Source organism: Oncorhynchus tshawytscha, linkage group LG22 (genome assembly GCF_018296145.1).
Source record: "Oncorhynchus tshawytscha isolate Ot180627B linkage group LG22, Otsh_v2.0, whole genome shotgun sequence".
Classification (NCBI taxonomy): Eukaryota; Metazoa; Chordata; class Actinopteri; order Salmoniformes; family Salmonidae; genus Oncorhynchus; species Oncorhynchus tshawytscha.
In genome coordinates this window covers 14804746-14828123 of record NC_056450.1, presented here as the reverse complement: position 1 = coordinate 14828123, position 23378 = coordinate 14804746, and the positions used below count along the sequence as shown (strand labels likewise).

At 44.3% G+C, this 23378-nt stretch overlaps 2 protein-coding genes across 3 annotated transcripts; one reads left to right on the top strand and one right to left on the bottom strand.

The window, feature by feature from the left end:
- Positions 1–3259: 3259 nt before the first annotated feature.
- emilin3a (elastin microfibril interfacer 3a) lies at positions 3260–7786 on the bottom strand. Its single transcript, XM_024384301.2, has 4 exons — positions 7193–7786; positions 6846–6965; positions 5880–6562; positions 3260–5600 (listed from the first exon to the last, which is right to left on the bottom strand). Exons 1-4 carry the CDS (start codon positions 7345–7347, stop codon positions 3631–3633), a joined length of 2928 nt encoding a protein of 975 aa, XP_024240069.2. The 5' UTR covers positions 7348–7786; the 3' UTR covers positions 3260–3630.
- Positions 7787–16649: 8863 nt separating this feature from the next.
- Positions 16650–23302, top strand: LOC112221425 (sterile alpha motif domain-containing protein 10). 2 transcript variants are annotated; one of them, XM_024383577.2, is made up of 5 exons: positions 16650–17182; positions 19868–20043; positions 22085–22253; positions 22501–22641; positions 22757–23302. In XM_024383577.2, the coding sequence occupies exons 1-5, from the start codon at positions 17170–17172 to the stop codon at positions 22780–22782; spliced, it is 525 nt and encodes a 174-aa protein (XP_024239345.1). In that variant the 5' UTR covers positions 16650–17169; the 3' UTR covers positions 22783–23302. The 2 variants fall into 2 exon arrangements, with proteins under 2 accessions (XP_024239345.1, XP_024239344.1); XM_024383576.2 differs by having other exon boundaries at positions 16654–17182; positions 19865–20043.
- The last annotated feature ends 76 nt before the right edge of the window (positions 23303–23378 follow it).

Below are 23378 nucleotides of genomic sequence, written 5' to 3'. Positions count from 1 at the left end.
CAAGGCATATTGATATTAGGGAGAGGTATGCACAGCCAAGTGAATCGTATGGGTCCAGTGAGTGGTTGGGCTGGCTGGGGCCACGACGATTCAGACAGTTAGCAGGCTGGGGATAGCAAGTTGCCCCAAACTGAACTATAGTATAAATCCATTAAACTTAAATACATTAAATACAAAAAGGGTAAACGGGGGGTGGGGGGGGCACAATTAAAATTACCCTACCAACTAACCCTACACTCATTAAAAACCCACCCCCTTATTCCACTACTTTGACCCTATCTGATTACTACCCCAGGCTAATGACCTGAGAGGACAGGACACTACCACTCAACACACCCTGTAACTCTTCTGAAGTCAAATCTCATATACCCAAGTACTTCTCTGCAGCTGCCACCACATCTATGTTCTGCCTTACGTTTAATCTCTGCAGTACCATTGATAACCATTGCTATGAAGGCTAAGAAGCCAACCTTATGGAAACATATCACTCATTGGCCTTGCCCTCTGTTCTGGCACAGATCTACTATTCACTATTCTACTATTCATCCTCTCAGAATCCCTCACCCTTCATCCACCCTCCATTATCTTCTTCCCTGCCTTAGCATACAACATCTTCTACACTTACTCGCCTCTCTCGCACCGGCCAACATCACAAGCACCCCTATAGTTTCTCACCTGAACATGGCCAAGGGGTGCTTTTATACATATCCTAAATGTCCTCCCCTAATAAGGGTGCCCAGGGGAAACGCTGACCAAAACTTTGGTTCCTAGCCTGCCACACAATATTGTTCAGTTACAAGAGTGATGTGATGTTTAGGTGAGGGTTATGGTGATGCCCATCTACTGTGGGACTCCAGTTAAAAGCAGGCAGAGGCAGAGATACAGTTCAGTTTAAGAGACTTTATAGGCTCAGGTAATGGAGATGATACATGGCAGGGAATGATTGACAATTATTGACATGAGACTCTTGTCTTGAATTGAGACTTGGTTGGCTTTGCATGGAGTATGGTTCATCTAAAAGGAGACACAGAAAGGTGCAAATAATAACTGTCAATAACAGCAATGAGCATGCATAATTAATCAGAAATAATCAATGGCAATATGCAAATGAAATAAGCATATAAATGGGTAAAGCTATGCATAAATATAACAGCAGTTCATAATGATTGGCCAGAAAGGGGGTGCAGTAGCCTGTGGCATGGTAGACCGAAACTATAGCAGGCTAATTTAATGGTTACATAGCATAGCAAGCAAACAATATAAAGCTAACAGAAGTAGCAAGCATAGCCATAAAGGAGGCCTAGTTAGCATAACAAAGGCAATGCACAAAAAATGTACCAATTATTAATGTGGCCATTTACACTACAAGTACCAAAGAGAACAGATCAATAGACTCAAAATGGCTATTTGACTGATTCGCTAGAATTTTGCGGCCATCCGATTTTATAAGATAAAAGGTTTGTTCTCATATTTTAGTGACACATACTGGTTGTTGTTTATGAGAGTTGTTTGTCGTGCTCAACTACTCAGCTCTGTCTGGGTGAAAGGCCCAGTTTGAACCTGCCCATATAAATACCTTTTAGAGTCCATGCCCCGACTAATTGAGGCTGTTCTGAGGACGAAAGGACGGTGTTCCTAATGTTTTGTGCACTCTGTGTATACTACGGTCATGTCCACAAAAACCCAAAACCCTACAGTGAATACTATAGTATACTATAGTCATGTCGGCAAAAACACTACAGTGATTACCACAGTAAAGTCTGCAAAAACACTAGTGACAATAGTATAATGTAGTATTCTGATACTATCAAAATTAGGCTTCTGTTAGTTTTTGTTCTTGTCTTTTTTATTTGAATCAGTTACTGAATTATATGATCCGGGAAGCCTAGTGAGTGCGCTGCACTCTCCGACCACTTGTGACAATAATGGTCAATTAAGTGTAGGTTAAATGAAAAACAGCAGGACTGCAACCTGCGCAGCCATGTTCTGTTGGAGTCAAGCGGAGATGTGAGGGCTGTGCATTTCAAGATGGCGCCTTGCTCAGACAACATTCATCTCCAATGTAATGGATTTTCTGTCATGCGGCTCCCTTTCTGACCATCCCGTTCCCGAGACATAAGAACGTTTGATGGAAAGGGATATTCCTATCGCTAAGCCTGAGCGCCTTTTTAATGAGAAGATCTGAGGTTGTCTTGTTTGTCCTGAGGAGAAATACAACTGAGTTGATTAGGAGAAATATGATTATAGGATTGATTTGTTTTGGTGTGATGCTGATTTAAAGGGAGGAAGTGGATGGTAAGGAGGCGGTGCATAAGAGAGTGTTCTGAAGGTGATAACGTGTGACAGGGCCCACTGGATACAACCAACCGCAGTGCTGTCTGTGTGTGTGTGTGTGTGTGTGTGTGTGTGTGTGTGTGTGTGTGTGTGTGTGTGTGTGTGTGTGTGTGTGTGTGTGTGTGCGTGCATGCAGATGACTATCCTTCAGCACCCAATCTTGCCTCCTGCCTCTTATTTTTTTCTCTCCTTCTCTCCCTCCCAGACATTACATTAATATGCACCACCATTCTCCACCTCTGTGGCCAAAACACTTTCACATAACCGCAGTTCATCTCACACAAATCAGTCATTTTAATGGTGGGATGTCAGATGGGAAACAGGGACCAACAGGGGAGGGTTAGTAGGAAGGTCACCTATGGGCCGTCATAAGGACCCATCAGATATGGGTGCTTTGGGAACAGAGACAGTCAACAATCTCGGTATCGAGTGTCTGTCTAGTCCTCACCCTGATGATGCTTTTAGTTTCCTTTGATATGTATTATTTGCATTCAGGAGCGCCATGCACCACATTTTCACGAGGGCTACTGAATGGCCAATTTCAATATCGTGATTGAATAATCAATTCAGTTTAAGCAAAACTACATATTTTATTTCGTGTTTTACAAATGGATGAAGTTCAAGGTGCAAGTGACCATTCAGTATCAATGGACTTGGCCAATATGTGTAATAAGACAGACAGACTGATTTGTCCAAGCGCAGTATTTTCTTGAATCTGCATGCAGATGCTTCTCAGTGGGTAGTGACAGAGTAATCTGTCTCTCTGTTGCCCTCTGGTGGCTTTAGATGTGGCCTAATCTCATACTTTTGCCATTGTGTTCACTCACTGATGGATTTAAGTGCATCTTTTTTTTTTTTATTTACTGTTGTCAAATTGATGCTTTTATTCTTACAAGTATATACATTTCAGACCATAGAGCAACAGTGACATAACGCCTCTTTATTATACAAACAATACTTTAACAGCAAGAGGAATGGAGGTCACAAAGAACTGTAATGTTTTATAAAAATGTAAAATACAAAAGACGATAATCATACAAAATAAAAATATAGTATCTTGGATACCTGTAAACTCAAAGGCCTACGAAAGAACAGCAATACAAAAAAATCAAGTGTAAACATTTTGCTAAACAAAACTCAACACAATTAGAAATTCTCTATGGATTGCCAGTGGGTTGAAACATTAGCCTTTTGTTTCTACCACCAGCCCTTGTCTCTGGGGCTCACGATTATGGTCCATTATCATTCCGTACAGAACACTGGCCTCCCTCTTACAGTAAATGGTTTCATGACAAGTTACTGGTCTCCTCTTAATTGTTCTGACTCTACGAGGAATAGGTTCTGCTGGGTGGGCTCTGCCTTCGACGTGCAGTTCCTGAGTTCCTGTCTTAGCTCAGACAGTTGGTGAGTGTGATTAGTGAGGGTGCCGTTGACCTGAGAGAGGTACACATCTGACTGCCTCTCCAGCTCTGCCCTGATCCTCTCCAGATCCTCGGCCAGGTGACTGAAGCCTTTACACTGGCCCTCCATGCTGGCCAAGCGCCCCCCCACCTCCACAACCTCCTTCTGGACTCCCAGCGCAGTGGAGCGGCAGCCCTGCACCTCACCGGCCAGCCGCCTCCTCAGCTCCTGGAGCTCTCCTTTTAGCCGGGTCAGCCTCCTCTCTCCCGCCCCTAGCATGGAGGCCTGGCGCCCCACCAGCTGCACCACGCCCTTCACCTGCTGGGCCAGGCGCTCCTCCCGCTCCTGCCATGTGGTGTTGGCGTGCCCCACATCCCGGACCACTGACACTACAGTGTCCTTCAGGCCCTTCAAGATGCGGTTCACGGAGCGAACGTTGAATTTAAGCAGCATGATTTCACCCTGGACTGAGCTCCCCTCTCCCTCCCGGTGGTCTTCCCTCTGGGACAGTCTGGTCAGGAGGCTCTGCAGCGTGAGATTAACGCTGTTCAGACGGTCAGCCTGCACATCCAGGAGACCCTTCAACTCTCCTCCTCCTTTCTTCTCCTCATCCACCACATGAGTGTTCAATGTGGCTGTTTCTCCCTGGTGGATGGGCTGAGAGGAGGACATGCAGAGGAGTTCCAAGCCACGCAGCTGTTTCTGCACACTGTCCACATCCAGCTCCAGCCTTCTCCTGATGGACTCCAGCTTTGTCTCCAGCGTGGGCACGACGTGGCCCTCAAGCAGGGCAGGGGCTGTAGCGTTCCCCAGCTCCTCCACAGCCGTCAGAAGACGACCCTCCAGAGCCTTTAGCTTCCCCTCCAGACGGGCCTCCAGGCCACCTGGCCCCATCCCTCCCTCTAAGCTGCTACCCTGGACCCCGCCACTACCACTGCTCCCACTTCTGCCACCCCTGACCTTTCCACTCCCTGTCAGGTTGAGCTTAGCCTCCACATACCCCAGACGGCCCTCCAGCATGCCCTCTACATGGGCCTTGTGCCCACCCAGCTCCACCCTCAAGTGCTCCTGGGACTGGTTGAGGACTGCCACTGACTGTTCCAGCATATGCACCCTCTCAGCCAGGCCAGTGACTGTACCACAGCATCTCTCTGTCAGGTCATGTCCCTGAATCTGAGCCTGCACAAGTCCCAGCTCCTTCCTCAATCCCGTGGCGCTGCCCTCCAGGGCCTGCTCCATCTGTTCCTGCCTCTCCTGCTGCTCTCTGTGGCATTGCCGCCTCACCTCCCCGGCATTCTCTTCACAGCGGCTCTCAGCACTCTCCACGCGCTTCTCAAACCCATCGATGATCTCCGTCCGGGCCCCACCCAACTTGACGTCCACTAGATCCTCCATGGCCTTCTGGGTGTCTCTCAATGGGGTCCCTGTTAAGCTAGCCATCCCTCCTGACATCTTCTTCAGTGTGTCGTCGTGCTTGATAACCGTGCCTCTCAGCTCCTCCAGCTCAGCGGCCTTTGCCTGCAGCTCAGCCCGGAGCTCCTCCACCCTTCCCGTCAGCTCGCCCAGCCCTGGGAATGCCTGGCCACCATCCAGCCCCTCTGCATCAGGGTTCCCTCCTGGGATGTCTGCAAAGCCTACAATGGAGTGGGGGGAGGAGGACAGAGCGGGGACAGGGCCTGGTGATGCAGACAGAAGGGCGGAGAGCATCCTGCTTGCGTCCTCTTGTAGTGAGGCACGCAGGCTGTCCTCCAGACCATTCACTGTCCCACTAAGTGTCTCCAGACCCCGGGATAGATGCCGCATGTCCTCCTCCATCCGATCCAGACGCTCTGCAGACTCACTGCCCACTGTGTCTAGAGCCTGGCCTACAGCGGAGAGAAGAGTGTTACATACACAATCATACATCAGAGAGATCGAGAGAGTAAATGTAATGTAACATAAGTGTTCATTTTTACGAGTATTTGTCTGCATAAAGCCTTTGAAGAATGTTGCCAAAATAAATGGAGTTTCTGTGCATTTATGCACTCTAAATACACATAGATATCCTCTTCCAGTAGAGGAAGCAAGGCTAGAATCTTATGTACATGTAATATTCATGATGTGCAGCAGTACTGAAAATGCATTGGAATAACACTCTGTCTTACCATCGATTTCTTGGCTGCCAACAAGGGGAGCTGTTTCTTCAGCAACGGGCTCCAGCTCTGAGTGATCTGTGTGGTCTGGATGATCAGGTTGGTCTGGTCCAGGTTGCTGGTGATGGTGATGTTCTGGCTCTAGATCAGATTCAGGCTGGTGGTGGTCTGGCCCCTGGTGGTCTGGTTCCTCATGGTGGTCTGGTTGAGGTTGATGTTGGTCTGGCTCGTGGTGATCTGGATCTGAGTGATGGTCTGGTTCAGGCTCGTGGTGGTCTGGCTGTCGGTGGTGCTGTGGCACAGAAGGGTAACGCTCAAAGGAGGACACTGGGTAGGAGGGGTGGGTCATAGGAGGCCCAAAGTGACGTATAGGGTAGGACTTGCTGGGAGGAGGACCTTTTGCTTTCATGGGGTAAGACTTCATAGGAGGAGGTCCCTTCATGGGAGGGTCCTTGGCAAGCATTGGGTAAGATTTCATGGGAGGAGGGCCCTTGGTCTGACTCCAGGGATTTCCTTTAATGGGTGGGCCCTTGAATGGTGAGACCTTGAATGGAGGCATCGCCTTAATTGGGTGGTTGTAGGCTGGGGGTCCCTCCATGCAGCCATAGCCAGAGTAGCCTGGACAGCAACGCCATTCCAGCTCAGTGACAGTCTTATGGGCAACTTTATAGACTGGCTTGTACATCAGACGGTACCTGTGGGTCGATGGAAAAAAAATATTAAAAACATGACTCAAGAAACTGCATAAGGTGACGTCTGTGAACAGCAGAAGGAAAAATGGCAGTACTGTTTTCATAACCTTTTCAAATGGTAATAGCAGCAGAAACAATAATAGCGGTTGTTTTTACAGCAGTTATACACATAGTAGCCATGGTATTGGTAGGCGGCAGTAGAAGCAGCAACAACAGTAGCAATGTCAAAGGCAGTAGGTTCAAGGACTATTAGGAATAGTTGTCTCGTGCAGTATGGATCACTCACATGAGTGTTGAACACTTCTGACCCCAGGCACACTTGTTGTACTCAGCCTTGACATAGGGTGTTACCCCATTCTGCATGGTGAATGACATAGTCTTCTCAACCACATAGGCACAGTGGTTCCTGACAGAGGGAGGATGATGGGGGGAGACATCAGATAACAGTCTTAAAAATGTATTTTATACCTAAAAACAAACTTACAACATTTCTAACTGGCTTGAGAAAACTAGGAGAAAGAAAATTGACCAGAACAACCGATAATCAACTACAGTATGCACTGAATACTGAGCAAATCTATAGTCAGCCCCCTCTGACCTGTATAGCCCAGTATAGTCCGAGTGAGTACTCACTTGTGCCTGCTGGTGGGCTTCCCATGGACAAGGTGGTGAGGATTGGGTCCAGCTTTGTAGAGGTTGGACTGGTGGGGTCTGTAGGATTTGGCATCAGCCAGTGACAGAGTGACTGACAGGAGGAGAATGGGATGTAATGCCACCACAATGTGCATTGTTACTCCCACTCAAGGAAAGGTAGACGAAAAATAAAATAAACTGCTGACAGAAAGAATGGCAGTGTAGTTTCTAAAGAAAACGTAAGTCTGCCTTACAGGCAAGTTTTGAGTTCAGCTTGAGGGAAATCCTAAAACTTGAATCCTCAGAGGTGTCAGATGTTAAAAGGATGTATAATTCAGATGTATAGCATCTCACTAAAAACACCTCACAGAACTAGAAAAGGGTCAGTTCTAAAGCAAAGGCTTCATGCTGAGTAACCAAAATCCATAGATGAGAAGCTGACACTGAAAAAAGTTGTCAGAGAAAGAGTTCTTCAGCACTTAGGAAAAGCCAAGTCAAGTGCAAGTCTGTCAGTTGGTGTGGCCCTGGTGCAGTCTGTAGCTACAGGTGTGGTGGACTCTCTGTCGGGGTGACAACAGTCCACTGTGAGCTGACAGGGCGGCTGCCGGGCCCTAATAGGGGGCACCCCCTGCATTTATTTGCATATCCCCCTCCCACACTGCCTTCCTGAAAGTAACACAAGTGTGAGAGTAGAGGGAGAGGGCCCAGTCCTCTATTCCTTCATATGTGTCAATGCTCATTAATACTATAATAGTGCTACCATGAATAGGCCTAGCTAGGGCCTCTACCATCACCAACATTACTCTGGCTGCGGCCTCTTATTCAACTTCCTCATGCAAGGATGGACAAATGGCTTTCGAAGGAATGCAGGATAGTAACAGTATCCCTTATTCAACATAAACAAATTCAGTATCTACTGTCTCCCTATCGAAATGATGACAGGGCAATATCTATTTCTGGAAGCCATTACATGTGGGTTATTCTCTAACTGATATGATCTTAGCCATAATGAACCATGGGTCATGTCTAAAAGTTAGGTTTTTCCCATGCAGTAAAAGGTCATCTGAGGTGACAGTCAGGGTCACAGAATTAAATCAAACACGTTATTTAATGTCTCTCGTTGGTCAGGGTTATGTGGGTTATGCCTCTGAATTTGAGCCCACTGCTAAGGGGACATCAGGGCAAAATTACATAAGCAATAAGTCATTTCTCTGTTCAGATAAAAACAGCACATTTGCAAAACAAACGGCTCATGATGGAAATGAAGCTCGACAGTTGACACTTCCCCTGCTCTGTCCACTTCATACGATTCGTACAGTAGATATATTTTATCCACCACTGAACAAACCTATGAGAAATAGCTACTGCTACATTATATCTGTTACACAGCTGGACTCACCCCACTCTCACACACACCCCACCCAGACCTAACAGCTAACCACCTGGACCAACCAGGAACAAATACAAACAAATAGCCTGTGTGGAAACACACCCACCCTTCCCAGTACCTCATCCCCCAGTAAACCAACATGCTGAATCACAACATGTCTTTGTTCAGCAGGGCAGTGCTCAGTGAGGTTGTTGGCTGGTTAGTAATTATATCATAGGGGGATTTTAGGCCTACAAGCCATCAGTTAAAGTACATTTACATTTTCAATAACCCAAGTCCTTAAATCTATTTGCATAGTGTTGCTAACTTGCTCATAGAGAAAGTGTGACTCATCAGGTAGGCTACATACATGTGAGGCGTGTGCCTATCTTAGAGACATCTTATGGGTTAAAAATAGAAAATAGTGTAATTTTGCAGTCATTGGTCTTACCCAGGACTCAAGCCCCTCAGTAGTGGCCACAAACCATGTACCACAGAATGTTTAACTAAGCAGCTGGTGCAGATCACTAAACACAAAAGTATGTATACTGAATAAAAATATGAATGCTACATGTAACGTGTTGGTCCCATATACACAAAAAGATAATTTCTCTCAAATTTTTGGCACAAATTTGTTTACTAGTGAACAATTCTCCTTTGCCAAGATAATCCATCCACTTGACAGGTGTTGTATATCAAGAAGCTGATTAAATAGCATGATCATTGCACAGGTGTACCTTGTGCTGGTCACAATAAAAGGCCACTCTAAACTGTCCAGTTTTGTCATACAACAAAAGGCCACAGATGTATCAAGTTTGTCTCAAGTTTTGAGTGAGCATGTAATTGGCATGCTGACTGCCGGAATGTCCACCAGAACTGTTGCCAGAGAATGTAATGTTAATTTCTCTACCATATTTGGTAGTACATCCAACTGGCCTCACAGCCACAGACCACAGGTAACCAATTGGCTGATTTCCTTATATGAACTGTAACTCAGTAAAATCGTTGAAATTGTTGCATGTTGCGTTTTTATATTTTTGTTCAGTATAACATGTACTAAATGTTACTTTGTGGTAATTTAGGTTAAAAGTATCCCATTTGTTTGTGTATTTATAATGACGGTATATGGAAGAACCATGTTGATACATGAAACTGCAGTGGTCAGTTTCTCCCCAGAAATGATTTATCAACTGGACCTTGTTAGCCTGCACTCTGTCAGGAACAGGACTAACATTGTATCCATTATTTCAGAGCAGGCTTTTGATTAGCCCTCGTTTTAAAGGGTAATTTCCTGTATCCTGTTTGTGCCTGGTCCCACCTTCTTTACCTGGGAACTCCCTTTCACGCGCTGATACAAAACAACAGAATTGTGTGTGTGTGTGTGTGCGAGCACAAATGTGTCCGTGTTTCCAATCCCTTAGCTCTTAGCTACGCCACCAATTGATCTGTCAACAACAAGTCTTCATTTTGCCATACTCTCAAACATAGGAGCTAGGCTTGATCCTGGACTGGTAATGCAACACAAGCACACCATTATTCTAGTAGTTAGAGCAGGCCACTCCACCAGGAAGTGCACTGAATGACATCACAATGTAGCAGCTGTTCCAGGCTCTACTCCTCTACTCACCTGCCCATCGTAACTCTGACTTCAGAATGTAGAATGTTCACATACCTATTATCACAACTGTTTTCTGAATAGGGTGAGGTGTAATTTACCTGCCACATGCTTTTCCGCACACAGCAGAAAAGTGTTGAAGCCATGCAGTGACTAGAACGAATGGAGCATGTGAGATGGTGTGCGTGTCCACATGACTTTAATGTCTCTGTCTGTCTCTCTGTCTGTTTACTATTGACACCAGACATCTACATTCAGAGCCTGCCTGTGAATTATTTTAAGTCAGGCTTATGTTGTCTATGTTTGTTTCTCCAAAGTCGGTGTGTCTAAAGAGAAGTGTGACATTGGCAGTATTTAACTAGGAATCTGCCACTGTTCTGATCGCTGGGATATTGGTTGGTCTTCTGCCAATTTCACAAACCCATGTATTTTTGCTATCAACTTAACCATAGATTTTTCTTGTGCAAAAACAATCTACTGCACAGTACTTTGTCTTGTTGAGATTTTATTTTAGGTCTGGCATTTAAGTGTCAGCTGGTCAGTGTCAGCTGGTCAGACTTTTCAATGTTGCTTTATTTTCAGGTGTGTGTGTGTGTGTGTGTGTGTGTGTGTGTGTGTGTGTGGTTTCCGATTCTATGTGCATCGTGGAAATGTACATGTTAAAGGTTACAAACGTTATCATCATCCGCAGTGTCATATCTCTCGTAGGGGTACCTGCCATCGCATCATCTAGCTCCGAGGATCTTCCCTCTGAGATGAGGTCATTCCCCAAACAATTTAATAAAATGTTATGTATTCTGTCTCGGTCTTACTTTCAGTCTGTACTAGACTGAACTTGCTTTTGAGTAGGCCTACTGACAGCCATGTGGAAGAACAAACAGGGATAATTGGTCACACCCCTCCATCAACCTAATGTGTTTCCTCTGCAGCTTCTTGAATATTCTACTGCACCATCATACTTCCAAAGTGACAGTTTTTGTGGTTGTGTAAAGTACCTGTTCAAGTATTATTGTCTATGTAAGATGGAACTTCATGTCTTTCACGTGGTGAGTATGTGGGAGAGGTAGCCTATTAGACACATTCTTGTGGTATGTCGATAAACTATTGACATAATACAAATGTTGATAAGACCAAAGCTCATTTGATGGCCACATGGGGAAGCAGTAGTTGGTGGCACACTTAACACCCATGTTAGAGGTTGTGTGTTTGTGTTAATCTGGTCTCATACCATGTGGCTCTGTAGTGTCCACACATCTGTAGACACAGTCCACACAAGACCTGTCTACACATACAGAACACCTCCTCAGTCCTCCTGGTCAATTGGAACAAGCCATTGTCATGAAATGGACAGCTCATTATAATGAGTGGACTGGTATCAAACACGTGGAAAACCAGATGTGTTTTATACCATGACATTTATTTAGTTCCAGCCATTGCTATGAGCCCATCCTCCCCTTTTTTTCTTATTTAAAAAAAAGTGCCACCACTGGTGTACTGTAGCAATGGGTGTTTTCCATTTCCATACACAGTGAGAACCATGTTTGAGGCTGCCCCCTGGTGTAGCCTTCAGTGAAGTCCGTAGAGAGCAGCTTGATAGTGCCAGTGTGTTCTTTCTTCTTCAGGGAGGAAAAAGTTTGGCCACACTCATTGTGTTGCTAAGCCTCTATTGGCTGAATGGCTTGCTAGTGGATGAGGTATTTTAACCATGTGCCCTTGAAATCTACCTATTGTTGGATAATGAATAATTCTCCACTGATACACCATGAGGGGAAAAAAACCTTTTTCTCAGCGGAACCTCAAACTTATTGTTAATTTTCTATGCGCTTTGATGTTCCCTCCAGCAGAAATGTTCTCATTCTAGGGGTTCCCTTTCATCTTTTAGCCCTCTAACGAGGCCAAATATGCCCATGCTAATATGTCAGCCCCTATGTGCCCCCTAAAGTCTCTGCTGCTCCATTGATAGTTATGTTGTCATAGCAACAATGGTAGGCATACACCCCAGGAAGTGCCCATGCACTAGTAATTAGACCTATAGGAATTGGCTGTTTGTTGTCACTGGGTCAGCATGTCCCACATGTGGTTTGTGGGACTGATTGATCCAGTATGTATTCTGGGATTTACCATCAAGTGCTGCAGCTGATCCAACCACCAGACATGATTGTATACCCAACTGTGAGAAAATAGGCCTATGGGTGGTACAGACTACAAAATGCACATGATTTTCTTTGGTGTAACATGACGCTTTGGTGTAACATGATCAAGCTATGAATGATTGTATACAATTGGATAAATTACTGATTAACTCAAGTCTTGACACTCGGCAGCCTATTGATGTGTCAAACTTCTCATTTACAGTAGGCTACCACTCCTGAAAGCCTTGGGTTTCCACAGTGCCTGGGCTTGGGCTTCTGCCCCGGTTGCTTTTGGTCCAGCCCCGACCCTTTTGAGTTTCCATAACCACACATAATGCTATGCAGTATTTAAACCAAATGTTTTTCCTGACAAATGTTGATGACAAAAATAAACAATACAATATATTGCACTAGGAAGTAGTAAGGTAATGCGCTAGGCAGTAGTAGGGTTGTCACTAGTTAACACAGCAACAAAGTCATAATTATGGTTAAACTCCCTCCCATTTCGAAAATGTATCTTCTTTCAAATCTGACTTTAAACACACTGCTAACCCTTCTTAACCCTAACCTTGAATTATGACCAAAAATAATTTAGATTTGAGGGATTATGTCATGGGGAATCCCTGCAGTAGGCATTGCAAGAAGCCCCTGAAGTGACGCGGAAGCTACTGTGATTGACCAGGATTTTATAACACAGTGGACCGTTCACGTCCCCTACAACTTTAGCACCGTTTAGATGGCATTAGCTTTCCATCCAATTGGTTAGATTTACATGCCAATATTATCAAATCCGCATAAAGAAAATATGCGCATTTTCCCACGAGTTGTGCTTCCACCAAACTGACTGCAGATAATCAGTGCGTGAAGAAGTGCAAACAAAAAAGGTGTTCATGTACTACATTCAAAAAAATACATTTGTTTCCATTGCATTTTCAACTGTATAGATAGTTTTGTCACAAACTGTTGCTTTTAAATGGGAAATGTGCCTACTCTGGTCTTGGCACATGCACGCTAGCCAATACCTCGCAGATACAATGGGGGTAGGCTGTGTGTGTAGACTAGTCTACATGATTCCATTTTTATGGATAATATTTACATTTGTCAAACCGCAGTCAATCATCATGTCACCAGAATTTAGACCCTCGATATTTATTGGAAAGGCATCAATATCACCGTGCACTTTCGCCACCCAGTGAAGTTCATCATTTATGTCATCTGTAGCCAAATAAACTGCATGGTTTCCAGAGTCGTAGTGGGAGCACCACACATGTCATCTCGTGACTCCAAGTTTACTTCAATATGATGGTTGTTATATCAATATTTGCGCATAAAGGCGTTTCCACCGGCTCTTCTCGCATAATTTTACCGAAACAAAAAGATCCCACGATGTCGAACGAACAAATTATCTGTCAGCATTTATACATTTGTACCGAAACTTCCTTTCATCACAGCTTTCTGATTATTTTTTTTATATGGTATGACTTTACTCGCATAAAAACTGTGGCTGGAAACGTGGTTATTGTCATCATTCAGTAAAACGCCTGTCATTCAGTCAATCTGCAGTTTAGCACAGCACAGAGCAAATACGGATATTCCGAGTTTCTCATGTTGAGCAGGCAGCAGTGAATGAGGTGGAAAGGGCAGAATAGCCAGAAAGTAAAAGTGCAGCAGTAGAGTAAACCACAGGTTTGTGCAGGGTTAGTGGTAGCTAACTAGCTAGTCTCCCTCAGAATAAGTGTTGACTAACGCCAATGAGTTTGCGTTAGCGCTCAGCATCAGTTATTTAAGCAACAAGGCCTAAGGGGGTGTGGTATATGGCCGATATAAGCGGAGTGCTAGGACACAGCCCTTAGCCTTGGTATATTGGCCATATACCACAAACCCCTGAGATGCCTTATTGCTATTATAAACTGATTATCAACCTAATTAGAGCAGAAAAAAATACATGTTTTGTCATACCTGTGGTGTATGGTCTATTATAAACTGTGGTTCGAGCCCTGAATGCTGATTGGTTGAAAGCCATGGTATATCAAACCGTATACCATGGGTATGACAAAACATTTGTATTTTTACTGCTCTAATTACGTTAGTAACCAGTTTATAGCAATAAGGCACCTCGGGGGTTTGTGATATGTGGTCAATATACGACGGTTAAGGGCTGTTCCTATGTACGACGCAACGCAGAGTGCTAGGACACAGCCCTTAGCCATGGTATATTGGCCATATATCACAAACCCCTGCCAATATTCCACGGCTAAGGGCTGTGTCCTAGCACTCCGCGTTGCGTCGTACATAGGAACAGCCCTTAACCGTCGTATATAGGCCATATACCACACCCCCTCACACCCCCTCGAGACATATTGCTTAAATATACCACGTCTGTCAGCCAATCAGCATTCAGGGCTCGACCCACCCAGTTTATATTTAACAGTATATTTTGTGAATGGGCAAGTTAAGGATGTTATAAGTCATGATATTAGGAAAAGTGTTTATTTCCAGCGAGTGTATTTCATGGGTTTCATTTCTGTAGCTAAGGTACTTATTTATTTGACCTTTTATTTAACTAGGCAAGTCCGTTAAGAACACATTCTTATTTTCAATGACAGCCTAGGAACAGTGGGGTTAACTACCATTTTCAGGGGCAGAACCACAGATTTTTACCTTGTCAGCTCAGGGATTCAATCTTGCAACCTTTCGGTTACAAATCCAATGCTCTAACCACGAGGCTAACTGCCGCCCCATATAGTGTAGCCCGGCTGGCTAGCCACGTTGCTAGCTAGCTCAGACTGAAGAGATTTGTTTTTCTGACTAAATCACATACGGTATCTTCTGACAGCGCCCCGCTGTGGACTGACGCTGAACGTTACTACAGCTTGAAATAAACCAGGCCAAGTCAGGAAGTGCCGTCGCCCTTTAAAACAAACTGGTGACACGTAACTCTACCTTGCAGATGAGCCCAGGAGGAAGACAGATGAGAACAGCAGGCCAGTGGAACACTTAGAACAGCAGGCCAGTGGAACACTTAGAACAGCAGGCCAGTGGAACACTTAGAACAGCAGGCCAGTGGAACACTTAAAAACAGCAGACCAGTGGAACACCTGGAACAGCAGCAGCCAGAGGCAACAGATAGGGAAGAAGATGATTTAGGTGGCCCAGACACCGGCCCAAAACAAGTTAAGCTACCCTAGTATCCCCTTGACCATTTTTGGATTGAAAAACTAAAGAGACACACCAGGCAGAGACAGCAACAGAAGAGTAGATGATGGAGAGATACCAGACAAGACACAGAGACAGCAACAGAAGATAAGGATATGATGGAGGGACACACCAGACAAGACATAGACCAGAACAGAAGAATACGTGATGGAGAGAGATACCAGAATAACAAAATGGGCCATGACAGAAGAGGATAGACAAAGGAGACATTAACAAACAAACATGAGACAGCAACAGACAAGACGCAGACAGCAACAGACAAGAACGCAGACAGCAACAGACAAGTGACGAAAGGGATGCAGAGAGAACTGTGGTGGGTTGAGCACACATTAGACTGTATCACTTCAAGCTGCTCTATAGATTCTAATTAGTTTTATTTATTTGCACAAATTATAACAGGCGAGACACAGACAGTGAACAAGTACAAAATGGTTTACAAAGAATTTGCAGGTGAGGTGAAAAGGTCTGTAATTACAATTAAAAACATTTTTACAACCAGGACAGGATGAGAGAGGAGGGTAGACAAAAGAGACGTCAAAATAGAAAATGGAAGTGAAAAGGTATGGAGGCTTTTGGCAATACACTGTGGATGTATGCGTTTCAGAGTAGATAGTGTTCTATGGTAGAGAGAACCACAGTAGCTAGTGTAATTGAGTACTGGCAGTGTCTGCTGTGCCAGGAGGGAAGGTGCAAGTTACCTGAAAAATATCTAGTCTTTCAATGTTCTCAAAATGCACCAAATTCATGCATTTAGCTGTTTAAATTATTATTATTTTTTTTGCAGGGGGAGGATCCCCCAGGGCCCCCCTACTGGCTTTGGGCTATGCCCCGAATGTTTTTAAATCCTAGAAATGCCCCTGGGTTTCTCCCTGGGCTTTATAGCTCTGAGGCTCCACCACAGAACATGCCATCTTGGGAGCCCACAAGCTCTGGCCCCATTGGGCAGGGGGAGTCCTTATGCTGAATGTTCTCTATTTTATTTCTTGGGCTGGTTTTTCATCAGCCCGTTTTCAGTAGCTCTCCACTGGCTGCGCTAATTACAGGGCTCCTGGCAGCACTTTGAGTCAGCTCGTTCTGGCTCTTGAGAAAAAGCAGTGCGCCTGATTCTCACGAGTAGATAAACCACACGCATATAGTTCCGCACTGACAGAACCAGTCAGCCAACTTCATTGGGACATTCCCGCATCGAAAGAGACATAACGTCACCCGGGACAGGACACTATGAGCAGCACCATCTGATTAGAGGTTGCTCAAGAGCGCATCCCTATTATGGATGTTTTTTTTAACACTATTTTTAAAACTTAGGCTACAGTCATGCTTCGTGTCAATTTAGGCAGTTGGTAGCCTGTTCCATGTGGTTATTCCTCACCTCACCACTGCATATAACCGGGCAACTTACGAGATTGTTGTTCACCGGCAGTGGCACCTGTGCGACTGTAAAGAGGAGCTAACTTGCGCTTCTGCAGTCCTGTTCAAGTAGGCTATAATTGGTTGTCCGTACTGTCAAGTTTGGCGGAAAGGACTATGCTGTAGCAGAACAGAGAGGTGAGGAGAACGCAAACGGGGGATTACCGGTCGGTCAGCGGTTACCGGAGAGGATGGGATACTTTTACTAGTGCATTCACTGGAAAGGAAAGGAGACGCCATGGCTGTGGACGGTAATAGAGATCTAATAGTTTTGCATGCGGACATCTCAAATATCATCTTCCATCTTCTCCTCTAATAGCCTTTTTTTTGTTGTTGTCGGTAACTAGGCCTATTAACTACAGGCTAATTCGATGTGCAGGCTAAGCTAAACAAGTGTACATAAGTTTTGCTGAATTTGCCTGACCGGTTTTCCATCTTATTTACTTAGGCTTCAGCATTCAGTTGGGATTTTGTAGCCGAATAAGACACTGCTGTTCAGACCTTGTGGTGCTGAAATGGACAGCGACTTAAGGGTGACAATGGCAACTGACCGCAGTCCATTTCTTTCAAGTAGTAGCCTATTTTGATCACTTATGACCGTCTTTAAGTGAAATCGAATTACATTGGGTACATTTTCTAAGTAGCATAATTTCTTATTTGTGGAAAAACATGACATGGCCAAAAGTATGTGGACACCTGCTCGTTGAACATCTCATTCCAAAATCATGTCCACTAGATGTTGGAACATTGCTTTGGGGACATTCTTAGTGAGGTTGGGCACGCAGTCTGTGTTCGAATTCATCCCAAATGTGTTCGATGGGGTTGAGGTCAGGGCTCTGTGCAGGCCAGTCAAGCTGTTCCACACCGATCTCAAAAAAACATTTCTGTATGAACCTCACTTTGTGCATGGGGGCATTGTCATGCTGAACCAGGAAAGGGCCTTCCCCAAACTGTTGCCAGAAAGTTGGAACAGAATCGTCTAGAATGTAATTATATGCTGTACTGTTAAGATCTCCCTTAATTCGAACTAAGGAACTAGCCCGAACCATGAAAAACAGCTACAGACCATTATTCCTCCTCCACCAAACTTTACAGTTGGCATTATGCACTGGGGCAGGTAGCGTTCTCCTGGTGTCTGCCAAAACCCAGATTCGTCCGTCGGACTGCTAGATGGTGAAGAATGATTCATTACTCTAGAGAACGCATTTCCACTGCTTCAGAGTCCAATGGCTGCAAGGTTTACATCACTCCAGCCAACGCTTGGCATTGCATATGGTGATCTTAGGCTTTTGTGCGGCAGCTCGGTCATTGAAACCCATTTCATGAAGCTCCCGATGAACAGTTATTGTGCTGATGTTGCTTCCAAAGGCAGTTTGGAACTGAGTGTTGAAACCAAGGACAGATGATTTTGTGAGCTTGTATGGCTTACCACTTCGCGGTGGAGTCGTTGTTGTTCCTAGACATTTCCACTTCACATTAACAGCCTTTACAGTTGACCAGGGCAGATCTAGCAGGGCAGACATTTGAACTGACTTGTTGGAAAGGTGGCATCCTATAACGGTGCCATGTTTAAAGTCACTGAGCTCTCCAGTAAGGCCATGCTACTGCCAATGTTTGTCTATGGAGATTGCATGGCTGTGTGCTCGATTTTATTCACCTGTCAGCAACTGGTGTGGATGAAATCACTGAATCCACTAATTTGAAGGGGTATCCACATACCTTTGTATTTATAGTGTATGTGTAGGCCTATTATTAAAGGGATTAAGTGTCTTATGAAGACATACACACATGCCCCATGCTGAAGAGGTTTGATATAAAAGGGTTGGGTTCATTATGGCAATGTTCTTCACCAGTGACATTGGAATGGCTTGGGTTGATAACAAGAGCTGCCTTTGCAGAGCCTGGCTCTGTTGGGGGTCTGTGATAAGGGGGATGCTGGGGGATGCTGAATGATGCAGAGGAGGGGTACAAGCAAGAGAGCCAAAAACTCACCCTTTCATCTCCTCTGTCTCTTATTCTGTCCTCATTTCAATTAAACCTTCTGTGTCATTTAGAGAAGAGACATTTTAATGAGCATCACGCACATGCACTCACACATGCGCACACTCTGACACACACTCTGCTCAAAACATTGCCTCCAACACAGCCAGAAAATCAACCCAATCTGGCACAGAATCAGTAATGACCTGTGGCTGGTTGCCAGGTTCGGTTTCAGTAATGGTGTGTTTACTCTAGCTAGCACCTTTTCCCTTCATTATGGTACTGAAGAGACACCTGCTGCCTGCAGAGTGGGATAGGGTGTGTGTCTGCCAGTAATTTAGCATAATGATGAGCGAATGGCACATCTGTCGTATATACATCCTATATGATTTATATGCAGTAGTCCATATGACGTTCCCATAATTCCCTGGGAGCTATCTGGGTGAAAGTTGAAATCCCTTTGAACAACAGCTTGTAACGACTCAGTTTACTGGCTCCGCTATTATAACACGTGCCTGGGCTGCCTGAAAAAACACCTAGTAATGATGTTTGAGATCATCTCTCAATGAGTAGGCACACCTTTTAGTTCTTTGGTACACGCAGGGTTGGGTAGGTTACTTTCTAAATGTAATCTGTTACTAGTTACCTGTCCAAAATTGTAATCATTAACGTAACTTTTGGATTACCCAAACTCAGTAATGTAATCTGGTTACTTTTGGATTACTTACTCTTAAAAGGCATTCGATTTTTGCTGGTAACGTAACTGATTTAGTTTTTTTCTTCTTCATGTAATCAGTTATTCCCAACACAAGGATATTTTTCCAGATCTCACATGCCTTTTTAGGGCAAATTACAGACTTTGAGGGTGTTTCAAGTAAGAACCACAAGCTTGTGTATTGGCTACTAGCACTGTTCACTCATTTCTCATTTCTCTCTCGCTTCTTATCTTCTAGCAGCCTCCAGTTTCAGTTTCTGCCGGCCTGCTGTGGAGTATAGGGCACTGCCTGAGGACTTCAACCACCTGAGTCGACAGACGGGAGGGAACCTCACCTGGCATGACGGGCGTGGTCAGAAAACAGCAGGGGGCCGGACAGTGAAGCTGCTCCAACAGCCTGGGACAGAGAGCTATCAGGTAGAGTACCTCAACTACTCTGGATCGCTGTGATTTTCTGCATATCATACCATGATCACAGATCAGATGCAAAATCAAATTGTATTGTTTGCATACACATATTTAGCAGATGCTATTGGGGGTGTAGGGAAATCCATGTTCCCCCATTTCTGTATTGCTTTTCAGCCATGATGATTATGGATGTCTTTTTGTGCTTTATCTGCTTCTCGTCATCCACCCCATCTCTCATCATTGTAGGCCTATTCTAGATGCACATGCAAATAAGAAAAGGAAAGAGCTTCCTAGGTTTTCATTCATCTCTGATCAGTCTAAGAAAGCCTTTGTTTTCCATTATTAATTGATGTGTACAGTATGTAAGCTTCTCTCCAGCCTTCTGTCGCATGCCAACATAAAGGCTTCTCTCTTCACAAAGAAAAAATATTTTAAAAATAATCTGACAAATGCAATGCGCTATCTGGTGACCATCCATTGTTCCAACATGAGCAGCACTTTGTTTGTGGAGAATGGAAGATGCTGTTAAACCCAGAGGGCTATGAGGCACTCAGCCGGTCCAGCATTTTAGAATGGATTTAAATAGAACTGCTGGCCTTCCTATGTGCAGAAGCACCAGCACTTGTCTGTGGACTAAGAGCTTAAAGGGGCATTATAAACTGGGTGGTTCCAGCCCTGAATTCTGATTGGCTGACAACCGTGGTATATGAGACCGTATACCATGGGTATGACAAAACATTTACTTTTACTGCTCTAATTACTTTACTAACCAGTTTATAATAGCAATACGGCACCTCAGGTGTTTGTGGTATATGGCCAATATACCACGGCTAATGGCTGTATCCAGGCACTCCGCGATGCGTTGTGCCTAAGAACAGTCCTTAGCCGTGGTATATTGGCCATATACCACACCCCATTATTGTTTAAATATACTGTATGAAATATAATGGCTGTAGTGAACCTTACAGTACGTGCTTTTACGGATATGTTTTCTAACAAAGCATGTCTAGCTATTTCAATTAATGGTATCTGATATATTATGGTATCTCCTTCATGTGGTATTACAGCACAGTGCACCTTTTGTGTTCTAAATGTACTTTAAATCCTGCTATTGTAATTTTGACATGCCTGGTTGTTGACCAATTAATGAAAAATAATTCTCACCTATAAATTGGGGTTTCCGAGTACCCTACAAATTTGGGTTGATGACAGAGGTACATAGTTTTTTTGCAACCGTTTTTTCAATCCCCTTGCATGTATGCATGCATAGGCTTCACTCTTTGTGTCTTTCACTATCACTGCAATATGTTACAGAATTTTGTATCATGAATGTCTGTGCTAAAAAAATGCAGGGAGGGTAAGGGGGGGGGGGCTAGCACTAGCATGTTGCGTTCCAACCTTTTGAACTTTACGCGGGGCTGCTCTACTCTGGAGAAGAAGATCAGAGCAGAGGGAACACTGCTTTCATAGATTTTTTTTAAAAGTGAATGAATGATCAAAGGCTTCATTTGATTAGTCACCCACATCCTGCTCAGATTCCAAAGGAATGAATTTGGTCGTTGGATACGACTGACCCACATGCACCCTGGTCTGATGCTGATGCTTATTCCTCACAAAACTATGCTCCCTGATCTTCGGGCTTCATATGTATGTATGCTTTGATCTGCAGGGGGACCTTTTTATATGATAGTCCTTGTTAGTAATGGGCTTAGTGTGTGTGCTTTTGTCAGAAGTGCAGTGGTTGCAGAGAAAGTAGTATGTGACCATAAATAAAGGAAAGTCACTCACATCACTATATTCTTGGCAACTGCATTGACATGCATCATATCTGTGTGGCTAACACCATGAAAGTGGTCCCTGGTTAGGGTCAGGGTCACAGAATTAACATTTAAGGAAGGACCTCTGGGTGTCTGAACAGATTCCTTGATGGATGTGCTTATGTCTGACTGGAGTGGTCATCCCTTGGGGTACTGACGGTTAAACCACTGTACGTACAAGCAGTAGCGGGCCATTACAGAAACGTTCTCTGTGTGCGTGCTCATGTTTCCAGCATCGTTCAGGTGACTCCTATGGAATCTACCACACCAGCCCCACCCAGCCCAGTCTGATCCGACCTGTGGTGTTGTGGACTCAGCAGGACGTCTGCCGATGGTTGAAGAAACACTGTCCTCACAACTACCTGACCTACGTAGAGGCCTTCTCTCATCACGCCATCACAGGTATTTCCAGTCCTAAAATGAGAGTGGAATGCAGTTGACGTGAGTGGCTGGCAGAGTATTGTCAGTTGAATCAATAGGCTTGCTGGGATTTACCCTTCATGCCATCACAGGTATCAACTACTGCACTAGCACAAAAAACATAATTCATAATAATATTAAAATGCGAGTAAAATCCACAATACAGCGGGTGTGGGTGAGTGAATTGCTAAGCTTTTAATGGCAGCCTCCTCTCTCTGCTCCCTGTCAGGCCGTGCTCTGTTGCGTCTGAATGGAGATAAGTTGGAGAGGATGGGCTTGGTGCAGGAGACGCTGAGGCAGGAGCTCCTACATCAGGTGCTTCAACTGCAGGTGCAAGAGGAGGAACGGAATTTGCAGCTCCTTAGCAGAGGTGAATACTGAGTTGTTTTTTTTTGTGTAACGTGATTATGTGTAAGATGACTGGTTAAGTTTGGATGCCATTCTAACAGTTACTGTTTTTTCCCCCTCATATTTTATTTTCCTAGGTGGCTCTTTTGGGAACCTGTCGTAATATGGATATTATTTTCCTAACTGGGCTGTTTACACTGAACACTGGACAAATGTATTCATCGGTGTGCATGCAGGGAGACTACTACTACATAACGGTCAGAATTCATATGAATCACATGGAAACCATGAACTTTAAAGAGGACACATGGGATGATCACATGCAGCATCAAACTTGGATGGGACAATCAATAGAGCACAGCCCCAAGTTTACAAAGTGGAGTATCTGTTTTCCATCAACCAAATCTGTCTGGACTGAAGACTATAATCATGATTATAGACTTTGTCAAGATTGGTTGTGTCTTGTAGCCATTTGTATGCTATTCTATGTTTTACCCTAACAGTTGTAAGGTTGTGAATGATTCCTTTTTGTCTCACTGTTTCTTTAGAAGTATCCTATAGATTCAGTGTTTAATTGTGAATACACTCTAATCTGGATTTTCAAATGGGTTTATTTGAAAATATTTTTGTGAGATGCATTTTTGGGTAAAGGCTCATTATTTCTGACAAATAAAATGTATTTTACATTGGTTTACATGGTTTTTGTGTATCATCTGACTGGAGATAAACCACATTACCCACTATCCTCATCTAAGATAG

Coding starts and splice junctions, on each gene's coding strand:
- emilin3a (XM_024384301.2), bottom strand. CDS start 7,347: ATGCACATTGTGGTGGCATTACATCCCATTCTCCTCCTGTCAGTCACT. Junction 6,966..7,192: donor AAGCCCACCAGCAGGCACAA/GTGAGTACTCAC, acceptor TCCCTCTGTCAG/GAACCACTGTGCCTATGTGG. Junction 6,563..6,845: donor CAGAAGTGTTCAACACTCAT/GTGAGTGATCCA, acceptor ATCGACCCACAG/GTACCGTCTGATGTACAAGC.
- LOC112221425 (XM_024383576.2), top strand. Junction 20,044..22,084: donor CTGGGACAGAGAGCTATCAG/GTAGAGTACCTC, acceptor TCATGTTTCCAG/CATCGTTCAGGTGACTCCTA. Junction 22,642..22,756: donor TTTGCAGCTCCTTAGCAGAG/GTGAATACTGAG, acceptor TTATTTTCCTAG/GTGGCTCTTTTGGGAACCTG.